This window comes from Falco peregrinus, chromosome 2, assembly GCF_023634155.1.
Source record: "Falco peregrinus isolate bFalPer1 chromosome 2, bFalPer1.pri, whole genome shotgun sequence".
NCBI classification, from domain to species: Eukaryota; Metazoa; Chordata; class Aves; order Falconiformes; family Falconidae; genus Falco; species Falco peregrinus.
The window spans coordinates 42,003,151-42,017,754 of record NC_073722.1 but is presented as its reverse complement, the minus strand read 5'-3'; the positions used below and the strand labels follow the sequence as shown (position 1 = coordinate 42,017,754).

Genomic DNA, 14,604 nt, shown 5'->3' with positions numbered 1-14,604 from the left:
CAGATTTGTGTAATTCACTGGGAAAAACTGAATAGGTTAATACATATCCCCTGGAAACAACTCAATATTCAGTAGCCATTCAGTACACTGGATTCATTATGCTTCTACATGAATACCTTCTAATAAAGGAATTTACTATTAGCATAAGCAGATACAATACATTTTCATTACTCTAGAGCAAAATGAAATGAATCGGGAAAACTAATTCCCGTTGCAAACCTCATTTCTCCAAACTTCTCTGAAAACACAGTTTAACCATTTGTACAAGCAGATAAGGTTTTAGAACAAGAAAGAGCACATTTCATAATATGATACTCAGCAGCGTATGGCTGGCTTGTGATTTCACAACTTGAAAGGTCAGAATATTGTTGTATATCCTATGTATCATGAGCTAACTTCGAAAGGTTGACTGACTGCCAATCTGATTGTGGCTTGGAGAAGGGAATTACATTAAACCTGGACTTGGTGCCACAAGTGCTGCCTAGTTAAGTCACAGAAAGTACATGACCATGTCTGTCAGAAAGACAAGAGCTGAGGATTCACCTCTTCCCTACCCCTCCATCCCAAATGCATGCTGACAGCCAAGATAATGTTTGAGGGGAAAAGCAAACAGAAAAAAAGGAACATGGGCTGAATACGCTGTATGTTGTCAAGAGTTTTCAAGGTGGGGCAAAAGGTGGAAAAAAATCTTCAAATATCGGATCACATGATACAGGCTAAGAGAAGCAGTCAAAGGAGTCAGGTTATATGGAAGTGGTGTCAGATCCCAGGTCAACAACCCCGTGTCCTTGGCTGTATGGCAGAGCAAGAGGCTACACCCGGCTGCTGCCAAGCAAAGCAACCTGGGGTGGGTGCAGTCCGGAGCTGTGCCACAGCTCTTCTGCTCCAGCATCCACCACGTCAGGCAAAACCCAGAGCAAGGGACGTGGCACAGGACACTGCTAAATCACACATACCAGAAGCAGGTGATTTGAAAAAGGAGAGCAGATTGAGTGCCAACAAAAGTCAAGTCTGCAGTAACTTCTAGCAGGTGAAGAATTATTTTTGGTTTATCCTCTTCCACACTAACTGTTTCGTAAGCTAAAATTAAGCTGTATTTCTTACTTTAAAATGGCAAACATAATTAATTCCATCCATTTTCATCTTTAAAACTACTTTCTAAAGAAAAGGACTTACATAAAATAAGGTGTCAGGGCTACCTTCTTACAATTATGGTTTTTCGCTAAACACCCTTTTATTTATGAGCTAGCTATCAGGCCAAGAGTGAGAATTTGATGAACTAGTCCCTTGCTCCACACTGACGCAACAAACTAAACCAGAAAGAAAATTCTAATACTGAATTTATTTAGGAATTTTAAAACACTTCTTCTAAGAAACAGATATCTACAAAAAGAAAAATCTTCTCCTCTGCAGAGTAATTTTGCTTCTGTATTCTTCAAAGGTCATCTGCACAATATTGAACACATCTGTTTTGAATACACTAAGCATGAGTTACAGATGCTTAACAGCCCCATCATACAGTAGTAAAAGGTATGAGAAGTCTCATCAATGAGTACTGAATTACTATAGTAGTACACAGAAAAATAATAATTAAGAGAACAATTTCAATACATCAAGAGGAAAATATTAATCATTCATTGAAAAAGACAAGTAGAAGAGGACATTTCTTCACAATCTGAGCATTTGCTGCTCAGACACATAGTATTCAAGAACACCAACCACTTATGAGGTTGTGGAAAGAGATACTAAATATTAATTTACTAAACAGGAAACTAAATATGGTATTTTAGACCATGTGCTTATGGCAAAACTGTAATACATTTATAAACCTCTCTGGCTGAAAATCAATGTTTTGTTTAAAATACAACAAATTCTCTCTTGTTCCATACTATTGCATTTTATAAAACATTCAAAGAGCACTAAAAAAAATATTTTAATCATTAAAAGGTTGTCATAGTTTAAGCCCAGCCAGCAACTAAGTACCAAGCAGCTGCTCACCCATTCCACCCCGTCCCCCAACAGGATGGGGAGGAGAATTGGAAAAAGGTAAAACCTGAGAGTTAAGCACAGTTTAATAATTGAAATAAAGTTTAATAACAGTAGTAATAATAATAGTAATAATAATAATTAAATGGGAGAAAACAAAAAAGAAAGAAAGAAAACCCAAGGAAGATAATTGATGCACAATACAATGCTAACCAATGCCCAGCCAGTCCCCCACTAGCAATTGGCCCCTCCTGGCCAGACGCCCCCCCATTTTGTATACTGGGCATGACGTTCTATGGTATGGAATAGCCCTTTGGCTAGTTCGGGTCAGTGTTCTGGCTCTGCTCCCTCCTGGCTCCTTGTGCAGCTCCTCGCTGGCAGAGCATGGGAAACTTTAAAATCCTTTAGAGTAAGCATTACTTAGCAACAACTAAAACATCAGCGTGTTATCAACATTATTCTCATACTAAATCCAAAAGGCCGTGCTGTACCAGCTACTGGGAAGAAAATTAACTCCATTCCAGCCTAAACCAGGACAAAGGTGCACACCCAACAGAATCAGTATTTCAACAGAATCAGTATTTCAAAGAAACCAACATAGCAAACAAACAAACAAACAAACAAATTTAAAATAAAGTCATCCATCTATCCATAACCTGAATTCTTTGAACTGCAAATAAATAAGCCAATCTTCAGAAATATGTATTGAAGGGAAATGGAACTAAAATTGCCATTGCTTTTCAGAACATGATTCAATTATAATTAGGTTAATTAACACCTCAAAGCAAAATCTTGTAATTAGCGTACTCTTTTTGTAATCAGGATTATTTTGTAGCTGTTCTAATTTTTGCAGATTGATGACATACATAAAATTAAGTTAATGAAAAATAAGGAAGCAAATAAGATTTTTACATCACTCTCAAAAATGAAGCTAAGACAGATTACAAATTTAATATCCAAATTGCTTCCAAAGTCATTTGAAGCATACATATTTAATCACATAGGTTGTGTATTTATTTTCCTGGCAAATCCAATCTATGAAAGAGAACAAACAATCCTGTTCCTGCTTCCTCCCTGATTCATGACATTAGAAGTCCCATTATTGCAGTTTTTTGTTCTTCCAGTAATTCATTTCCCAGTTTTGTAATTCCTGGCAGACTTAAAGCATGTCGTAACAGAGTGGCCCATCATTCTAAAAGAATTATTCCAGCTTGTATTTTATTTACATCTCATTTCTAGTTTATATTTACTTATTGTTTCATTTTCCAGCCAGAGGATTTCGTCAGACTGAAAAAAACCCTTCACTATAAAAAAGCTTTTTGCTGATACACAAATGTACACAGGTTAAGATCATAATACCTTTTAACTTACTACAGCCTACTCCTGTAAAAACTTACTCCAAAATTCCTACTAAAAATCAGTTTAACATTGGGATGTTTTAGTTTCCGGGTGTGAATCCCAGTTCAATTCAGTTTAAATTAATTCTAGAATATTATTTACACTGTAAGTACCAGCAGAAATAGCCTTAAAGTCTATGCTAATTTAAGACTTTTTTTTTATTGATAAGCCTGCATATAAATTAAATACATCCAGAGTCTTTAGTCTGCCATTGACAAAACTTGAATCATTTACGTAATTCCTCTCTGATCTCCTTCCAATTTGTCAACATCTTTTTTGAGAATGGGGAATCCTTCCAGTAATAATCTCATTAATGCTACATTAGAATAATAATAATGCCTCTCTACACTTACTGTCTACCCATCAGCTGATCCACCTTAGGATCATATTAACTTCTGCTGCTATGAGCTCACATTCAGTTGGATACCAGAACAGCTCTTTCGAAGTTGCTGCTTAGCAAACCCTACCAACGCCCTGCTCATATCGTACATCATTGATATTACTTATTTTTCATACATATGATTTACATTTGGTGATATTAAAAACATTTTTTCAAGTTACCCCCCATTAAGGCACTCAATCGCATTATAAATATATCCTAAACTGAGAACTATTCTAGTTATATAAATTATCATATCAGCAGTTATATCTGCTGCAATAATTTTGAAGTCTTTTATTTTAACCACTGGAAAAAAATGTTTCAAGCACTTTTAATAAGTATCAGTTTATGATACCAACAAGAATGTGCTTATCAGCCAAAATGAAAATCCATTACTTCTTTTATAACAAGGCCACCAACTACTAACTATGCAACCACCTCTTAAAAGATAAGCTGATCCTGCTTTAATTAGCAATTTGGACATAAAAGAAAGAGGCTGCAATTTGCTAATATATTTGTTGACTCTGAGAATTTTTGGAACTGACATGTAGCTCACAAGATACTCTGAAAAAACAAAATGTATAGCTGCTTTTCAAGCAAACTGAAAAGAATCAACTAAAAATGCAACCAAAGCCAGTTTTCTCTCAAAACCTTTAGATGTTCCCCTTCTACAGCCGTGACCCCGATTAAATCAACAGGGTTGTTAAGAACCTGCTGAGTTGTGTGTTTGAGGACAGGAAAAGGCTCAGCTCTGCTTCACTGCATCTTGCTGTACATCTTCAAGGACACAAGTAGAAGACAGATATTACAATAATTATTCATATTAGTTGGAACTTCTTGCTTAGAGTTTGGAAATCCCAGGCAGGAACACTGTTCTCTGAAAACTCTCCCATGAAACAGTTGCAAGAAAACTGCACGCGAGAAAAGAATACGCTTAGGAAGATTGCTGGACAAGTTTCAAAACCCCAGGCTGTACTATTTCTGCAGAGAGGATGAAGACAGTATCACGGACTTTCCCAGACTTCAGCTATGCAATTGCTTGCACTAATTCTTCCCTAAAGAGATCTAAAGCCCTCCATGCCTTCAGTCTTCCCCCAGAAAATGCTAACCTGCATACACATAAGCTCAGAAGTCCAAACACATACACAAGCTCCTTTAAACAGTGAATAGAATCACTGGGAGGCATAGACTGACAAGGTCCAGACCCTACAGGGCACTACATACTACAGATAGTACAGAGTTTTCAAGCAAAGAACCATAAAAGTAGAAGAAAGAAAATTTAGCTAAAGGTTCTCTTAGCCAGCACAAAGTCTCCATACTAAGATCCCAACTAGAGCTGGCAAAGGCACAGATGTTAGTGAATCCCATGGCAAAGAAGAAACAGTGACAGCCAAAACGCAGCCGATATTTCTTGGAGATTCTAACGGATGGAAAAAACCACAAAAACCTGAAGAAAACAGGCACCTCCTAGTTTCTAGTTCAGAAATCATTTTAAGCAATACATAGCATAATGTTGGAGAAAGTAAGGTGGATTCTGTTGCTATTCAACAGAATAACTTCATAAATAATGTTTAAAGTTCAGTTTTAGATAGAAATGAAAAATTCCATATTCATTTTCTGGTAGGATACATCTTCAACTCCCTGACATGAACGGCCATCACATAATTAGCCCAGGACAGAGAAGACTGATGCGCACTTCAACCTCCTGCACTCCCAGTAACACCACAGATCTGGGAGTGTTCTGACAGCAACGGAGCTCAAAAAGAAATTAACTTCACAATTGGCAGAATAGTGTTCAAGTAAAAAAAAAAATAAAAAATATTGACCTTATTACACAGCTGGATTGAGCTCGAATGATCAAAAAATAAGCTTTTATAATTCATCTTCCCTTAGATCTATTTTGAAGATGACTTCAGCTGAATCTATCAGATAGAAAAATTGCTCAAAAATGAAAACAAGTAGAACGTGTATCAGGCATACAGTGCTCCATTACCACTTACTCAACTCTTCCCAAAATTCTTTGAAACATGCAACCGCATTCACAAACCCTCCAAGAGGAAAGCCGGCTGTGTACACACACAGGTGTGTTTTGGATGCAGCTCCCTGACAATAGTAATAAATTATGTATTTCCTGTGGAGATTCGTTTGCACACCAGATTTAGGGTTGAAATGCAAACAAAACAAGGTTCACTGAATATAAATACTATCCAATTAACAGGAAGGGTTGGGAATATATTTATATTTTCCATGGTAATATAGAAATTAGTCCATTTTCCATACACATTGCACAAGGGTTTACATTAGGCACAAGTTCATGAAGTATAATGTCAGCTGTAATTATTATGATCTCCTAAATAAATTGTATTAATTAAAACTATTTGGAATTTTATCTAATGACATTTATTTTATAGATATAGGTACTTAATTTTACCAAGTGATATTATGTACCAAAAAAAGAAAAATCATTAATCATTTACTTTTACCTGCCTTACAACATACTATTGCTTCATTTTAAGTTACTGTAATGGGCATCTTAAATTTATCGGGGAAAAAAACCAAAACATGCACTGTAATTCAGAATTGTCTCTTTATAGAAAATCTAGGATGAAAATGTGCCATACTGAAGGAAAACAATCAGTCATGAAAAATTTGCAACAGGAACACTCACCATTATTCACATTACTGTTAATATGCTGTAACAATACAGAGTAGTCCAAAAATATAAAGATGCTAAAAGGCACAATTGCTGCACGGCTCTTGTAATAAAGGCATATTTGTAAAACAACCACACCGCTACTTAGAATACCTAGGAAAAGCTAATGAATAGAACTACAGCTTGACACTAGGAAACTGAAATCTTATCAAAAGAGCAAACCTTAGCTTCAGAAATTATACACAACTCCTTCATATTGTCACCCCTTTGTTCACACATGAATATTTCTGGTGTTTTCAAAAAAAAAAAAAAAAAAAGTTGTGTTGATGTTGCTGGTTTATGGACGTTTTTCTTCCTGCCTGCCCCCTTAATATATATAACTTGCATCCATTTGCATTTAATTATTTTGCAAAACCACCAGGGAAAAATAAAAAATAATCCTCTGAGTCCTTGTGGGCAACCTCCACAAATACTATTTTCCATCTGCATATAAAATATCACGGAATGGCTCTTATGCCCTTCCTAAAAGTGTAATTCTTTTTTAAGAAACCAACCACAGTGTAACAAATGAAATTGTAATTCATTTTGGTTACTATGCATGAGGGTGAGAATAAGAGGCAGTAACCCCTGAGGATATATTTTCAAGTTATACGTTTCCTTATAAAAACTTTATAGAATTAAAAATTATAAGATTTCTAGTAAAAAAGGATTAGCTATTATAAACTCTCAGAAAACAATGCTAGCAATGAATACATATACCTTATACTTTTAGCTAATTTTGACATTGATGCCAGAGAAAAAAAAAAAACATATTTCAATTATTATATTCAATATGGCTGAGAAAAGAAGTTCTAATAAATTGTTCAATTGTGCATTTCTTACAAAATCTCAATAATGGTAATGTGATAAAAGACATGTGGCAGGGCATATCTGCTACTCTTTAAACATGACAACAAGCACTGGGAAAATAGGTACTCCAGCAAACTATAATACTCTTACGTCTCTGAAAGCCAGAGAAAGTTTTAATTAGTTTGCTAGTTCAGGGCTTCCTAGAATAAATGCAATTCTGTCATTTCTAATGCACTCTCATGATCAGTTAATGGACTTTTTTTTTTTTTTTTTTTTCTTTTGCCTCCAGCTCAGACAGCCTTCTTGTCTTATAATTTCTTTTAAATCAATTCACAGGTTATCCATATTTTCTCATCCAGAACACTAATGAGCTTGTCTAAAATTCAGTTTTAATGCACCATTCTACTGGCACACAGAAGTGTTCTTTTTCATATCCACAATGCATTTCTGCATTACTCCCCAAAATTTCCATAGAAATCAGTGGAGGTGCCACCATTTGAAAATCTGACACCCACATGCCTATTTATACCCTAGCTCAGAGTCCACACACACCCACACCCACCCCCCACGCCCCCCCCCACACACACTGATACAAGCAGCTTCATTAGCATTTTTGGAGCCCAAAGAGTTGTGTACAACCATTCTTGGTTTTTCAAGCATTTTCCAAAATCATGTCCAACTTGGAGAACAAGAGGGCACTTTAAATATTCAATTGTAAATGCCAAAATAAAACATGGATTTGTCTTGGAAATCACAGAATCAAATTTCGGCTGTGTGGAACCTCAGGACGCCATCTACTCCAAACTCCTGGTCAAACTAGGGCTGCCTTCAAGATCAGATCAGGCTGCTCAGGAACTTTTGCAGCACAGTTCTGTTGCATTTTGTGGCCATTAAATCTCCCCTCTATTCAGTTACCTGCAATTAATGACTTACAGAAGAACTTCACATCTCCATGATTTCTGTAGTCACCAGCTCTTACGAATCTACGGTGGACTTCAGAATTCAAACTGACCGGGGTTTAAATATTTACATTTTTATTTATTTCCCAAGATAAACTTTCAAATTAGGTGTCCTCTTTAAAAGGAAAGTGCTTTGAAACTTTTTAAGGAGATCAAAATCTTTGCATGTGGAATGTGCATGTAGTATCTTGTGAAGGTTGTCACTGCACAGGCGGATTGCAATCTAAGCCCAAACAGAGGTAAATGAGATACTTTCTTGACTTGACCAGACTGTGTATACAATGTTAAGCAGAAAAAAAGAAAAGCCTTTAAACTGGGATGATCATTAACTTATCTCAGAAAAACAGAAAGAGCAGCTGAATAACTTAAGCTAAAAATGCAACAGATGAACACAATCTGAAGGTAGCGCATTTCTCATCACTTGAAGCTTTTGTGATTATGTTTGTGCAGCTCACAAAACCAGGCTTTAGTCAAATGTAATATATTGGATTCAAAATACAGAAAATAAGTAAAACTACTTATTTCTCAATACAATAAATTAAATTACATGTTCAGAAGGTTTTTGTATATGTCCATTCTATCTAAAAACCTATGAAATGAAGAAATCTGAACAGAAATATTCATAAATGTTGAATAAAAAACAGCCCAGTATTTCTCTACCCACTCTTGACTGCACTGCATTTTCCACCATCAGTGGCAAAGGGGCACCTTAGTTTCCACCACTGAAGAAATCCACACCCTGTAGTACAACTTATTTCTTTATTTACATTCATTGAAGCATGCTATCAGACAAATCTAGCAAAACCAAAAGTTAACCCAAGCAACCTGAGAAACTATGCAACTTCAATGGTACTTTCACTTCTTGGCTGATGTACTCCTTTTTCTGGGTAAAGTGTTGGAAAAGAAAGGAAAACAGGAAATTCACACACAAAAGACTCCGTAATTTGTTCTTTTCACAATAGATCATAGTTCATGGCAGCTTCAAGTTCTATGCCAACAACAGTATTGGAATAACAGAGAGCTGGTAACCTCATTTTCATTTGGTATCAAAATGAATTCAGGATTTTAGTCCATCTTCCATATCAACAATAAAATTATCGAGGTTTATAATGGAAGTTAATTACCATGTTACCAACAGCTATATGAAATGAAACATACATCTCTCTGCCTTTGAGTCTGTAAAGTTGTGTGTGTACATTGTTAGAGATTTACATGTCCAGAATAATTTGCAGAAAGATAACAATGTTTTCAAAAACAAAGGATAGGTGTAATTTCCTTAGAGAGTGACTCACTGGAAGCAGCATAGGACCCAGCCGGAGACTTCGGTTTTGAGGAACTAAAAGAGTAACTATATTTTATCTCTGTTTTATTCTGAAAACAAAAACATCAGGTCTGTTCTCACACTCAAAAGGCAGCCTACATTTCTATCCAGCAGACCAATCTCAAGAACCACAATGTCTAGGACAAAATTGTTAGTAGCAGGTGGATGGACAGATGGGGTTAGCTGGAATTAATTTTTAATATAATGAGCATTCCTCGAAGAAAAATGACTTATGTGTTTTAAATAATGGAGCTACCCATCTTGCAGCTTACTAGAATAAAATTATGTAACCAGTTTCCCATTATTAATGGCAACTCAGGAACAGAAAAGCACCGGGCCATGGGTTCAGCAAATTGCTCTGACAGAAGTTTGATGTCCACTGCCATATTTCTCTGGGCAGCACAGCTCCTGCCCCCGTGCGTGCACTCACAGCACATGTAAATTTGTACAGACACAGGAAACGTGTTGTGCATAGAAATACTAAAATCTGCTCTGACAATAAACAAACTGGTCTACCTGGCTAAAAGCTGGATAGCACTATTATACACATTATACATGTCACCTAGCATCACTTTCACCTTGCTCTTTTTAGACCACTGGAAAATGTTTTTGCCTCTATTAGCTAATTTTACTCAGTCAAAAGGTAACTGGTTGAGCATACACTCCTAATCCATTGCGGCACAAAATGAAACAGATTTTAGAAGTTTCTGTATTTTTTTGGTTGTTTTTTTGTTTTTAATGTGAACCTGTCCTCTATGGGATAATAATAAAACAAGAGTATGGGCTCAATCAGATCCCTGTCTTAAAGTTGATGGTTTCATAAATTTCTAAACTGCCTTTAAGACAAACATAAGTAAATAGTTGTTGCTACTGTATACCTGCTCATACTTTGAGACTATAAATTATTTAGAACAAGATCCTCTAAACATTTTTAAACAGAGCTCTCCACAAGAGATCACGAACAAAAACTGTTCAAGATTTTATTATCAAAGATTATTATATAATTATGTAAAATGAGTAAATATAGTATCAGGCTAGAGGAAGACGCAAAACAAGTCAAAGATACTTGCCTGGGTAACGAGCGGCTCCAATAGCCTCTCTACTGTGAGAGTCCTGATTTCCAAACTTTTGGGGTCCCATTTCAAAATGATAGGTGACGTTGCAGAAGTCATACTCCCTAGAACAGACAAAATGACACAACATCCATGCATTATTAGTGTAATATCCAAATACTGCAGAGTTTATTTAGAAAATACCACATATGCTGTTCTTGTTCATATATGAAATACTTCTCCATAATCTTGCTAGTGTTCCGCTGCTCCCAAGAATTCCCAGGTGCGCCACTGCCACATCCACCAAGTGCTTAAATGTTCATATTTAAAAACTTTTCCTCGCCTATACCCCTTAAGAATAGACACCCTAACATGCTGCATACATGTTGCACTGGGTGTACGTGGCAAGGTTTGGGTAGTGATGGGGCTGCAAGGTTGGCTCTGTGTGAAGATATCAGGGGCTGCCCCTTGCTGGGCACAGCAGGGGCCACCACAGGACAGAGCTGAGCCCATCAGCAATGCTGGTGACATGTCTAGGAAAACACATTTAAGAAAGGACAAAACACTGCATGGCAATTCGAGGAGTGAGGCAAAAAAAGTGTGAGAAACAATCCTGCAAACCCCAAGGTCAAAGAAGGCAAAGTGGAAGGAAGTGCTCCAGGTGCTGGAGCAGAGGTTCCACTGTAGCCCATGGAGAAGTCCATGGTGAAGCAGGAATTTCCTATGAGAACCACATCAGAGCAGATATTACTGCAGACCATGGAGAACCCAATGCAGCAGCAGACAGATAAGTCCTGAAGGACCTGCATCCCATGGAGAGCGCGTGCAGGAACAGGTTCATTCTGAAGGACTGCAGCCCATGGAAAGTACCCATACTGGAGCAGGGGGAAAGTGTGAACTGACTGCAACCCCCATTCCCCAGCCCCCCTGGACTGCTCTGGGCAGGAAAGGCAAGGAAGCAGAAGAGTCAGGAGTGAAGGAATGAAGCTGAGACCAAGAAAATATGGGGGGGATGGGGGGGGGGGGGGGGGGAAGGTGCTTGTTGGGGGGGGGAGGGGGGGGAGGGGGGTGGTTTTTTTCTCTGCATGATCGAACTGTATTTTAATTAGCAATAAAATAAATTATTTTTTGCCAATTCAAGTCTGTTTTGCCCATGACGGTAACTGGTAAATGACTGTAATGTCTTTATCTCCACCTACAATGTTTTCATATTTTGTCCCCATGTCCCGTTGAGGATGGGGGGAGTAAGAGTGTGGCTTGTAGCAGCTAGCCAGGGTCAACCCACCAACACAACAAATAAAACAAATTCAACAAGCCTGTTCCGATTTTTGAGTAAAACTTCCCCACAGCATTCAGGCTTCCTTAATTTTACACCTAAAATGGCAGTACTTGCTTAAAAACAAAATAAGCATTCTCCAGACCATTTTAGGCTTAAAAGCCTAAACAAGCCCTAAAACAAAGGCAGCAGCAAGTTGCTGTCATTTTATTTGCCAATTTAAGTCTTCATGAATTTTTCAAGATAGTGGACTTTACATTTCAAATTCCAGATAGAGAAAAATCCAGCTGTCAGTTTGTAAGAGACATAGAATGCACCTCACTGAGCTGGAAAGTGATAAAAGTATTTGGTGACAAGTAATGCCACGTGTAAACTAATTTGCCCACAATAAAAACAATAAAAAACAAACAACAAAAAACCCCACAGGAAAATGTGATAAAAATGTTCATTTTAAATAATTCTGGTTTAAATATTTCCCTTCATTTTAAAATTAAAATTAAAAATTTGTAGTTCCAAATACCCAGAATACCATAAGAACTCTAGCAGGTAAAGACAAACCAATATCATCATATTGTATGGTGCATAAGTGAGATCCAAATCAAGCCCTCTGTGTACAATATCGCAAAAGTTTAAAATTGTTTTCTCCAGAAAACTAAGTTTAACTGACATGAGAATTTCAGTAATTAAAAAATAAATAAATGAAATTAAAAGTCACCACACAATTCAATGAACAAAATCAAAAGAAGTTCAGCTATTGCTCCTTGAATAACAATCCATTTCATAAAGCTTGATTCAATAAGGTATGTATTCAGTACTTACCAACATTATCTAGTATATACAAAATAAATTGTACTGCTTTTACTGCTTTATTCAGGAGAATGTCTTGACTAATTACTATCACCCAAAATTAAAATGCTAGTAAGGCTATGCAAAAGTCATTCACAGTCTGCAAAAAACCATGTTACTAGAAGGCAACTTAAAATACTTGCTCAAAAAGAGAGGCGTATCAGAATCCCCTAATCAATGTATTTATAAATCACATATCAAACCAGCTCTCAGCCTTCTCTCATTTGCGAACATTTGGTAGAATTATCAGATAATATCTAGTGTGTGCTACATTGCTATCCAGTTTCCACCCTTCTGCAAAAAATCATTAGGTTTCATGGTTTACAATGCTGAAAACTCCCATACATGCGATTAAAGAAAATCATTAGACAGTTTCTAGTTGCTGTAAACATGGTTAATGGGGAAGCTATCCTCATTTTTCCAACAATGTTTAATCATCTTTCACAGAACCTCTTTCTTTTTCATGTAACATCGTTGCTACTCCAGTTGGCCTGTGTATTCTAGAAGTATGTTTTCAGTACACAGTTATTCTAGTCAATAATTTATGAGTTATGATACTTTTAAATGTGTCAAATACAGTTTCATTCTTTTTAATAAGCACGCTTGTCCTCACTATTAACATGGGTACTGAAACATACACCTCTCGTTATACAAAAATATATCCAAAGCTGTAACATAGTCCAAAGCCTACATAAGCCAAGTAATTTCAGCGGATGGCAATCATAAAGCTGACATAAAAGATAACCTGGATGGTCACTTTTTTCAATCAGAACACTGCCTCAGTGTCAACCTTAAGTAAGAAATAGAAAAAATATCCTTCAGAATTCAATATGAAAGGGTGAGCAATACTTTCAACTATAAAAAGAATACATACAAGAGAGAGCCTTACGAAAAACCCGTAAGAAAGTTTTTCATTTGCAGTAAAATCTACCCCACAAAAGCAAATAATTAAAAAGTCAAATTAAGCATTTTACTCAACATTTCTCCAGCTGCTGTCACAACAGCATTTTTAAATGACAAAAGACTAAAAAGAAGTTACCTGCCCAAGTCTATGTATATGAATAGATGGAATATTTCTTCCTTGCCATTTCTACAATGATATCCCTAATGTGAACAGGTGAACAGGGACCGCTCAGTTGGATAAAGGAAAATACACTAACGATATCTTATGCCTATTAGACCAAATATTCCCAAATCCAGTAGCTTTAAGTATTTCACTGAAAACAAAATGCTTCATAGCTTACACCTGACTTAGGGTTGCACAGTACTAGTGAGTGAGATAACCTGTGTGAGCAGAGGATAATGGTATTGCATAATATTTTTCGTATAAAGATAAAAGTCTATTATGTTAGATAGAAGAAAACACTAGTAAAATAGATATTTCACATAAGTGAAAGATATCTCCTTTCCCATTACCTTCTAGACTAGACTGATATCCCTTGTTTTCTAAAGTATTTTTTTAGTAATCGTTTGCTTACCCCTGGAGTTTCCCAGTTACGGTCATTTTTTTAAGTACTCAGTAACATAACAGAAAACAATCAATTTGTTCTTCAAAATGTGAAATTAGGTTTCTCATCTCAGTTTCAGCCTCTAATTTAGAAACACGTACTGATTGTTCTTTGGGGTAAGTCTCATTGAAATAAAGCTCACATGGTGGTTTTGTGATTGCAGAGTTAAGAAAATATTTTTAGCAGAAAGTTTCAGTGAAACTTAATTTCTGTTGTTCACATATATTGCCAACTGGCATCCTGATATTTGAAATTTGATATCATTAAATAAATAAATTATGTTAATAGCACTGTAGTAGTACTGCTGAAGAAATATAGAGATTATTGCAGCTCTAATCCTGAAACTAGTTCCACCCTTTTTCAAGAATATATTTCAG

At 36.4% G+C, this 14,604-nt stretch overlaps 1 protein-coding gene across 2 annotated transcripts in view; it reads right to left on the bottom strand.

Moving 5' to 3' along the window:
- The window catches only part of CTNNA2 (catenin alpha 2), a 513,312-nt gene that overhangs the window by 444,172 nt on the left and 54,536 nt on the right, over positions 1–14,604 (bottom strand). For both annotated transcript variants that reach the window (XM_055797148.1, XM_055797149.1), the window contains exon 2: positions 10,616–10,722. In XM_055797148.1, the coding sequence (XP_055653123.1) occupies positions 10,616–10,717 (102 nt within the window). In that variant the 5' untranslated portion in view covers positions 10,718–10,722. The remainder of the gene's footprint in view (positions 1–10,615; positions 10,723–14,604) is intronic.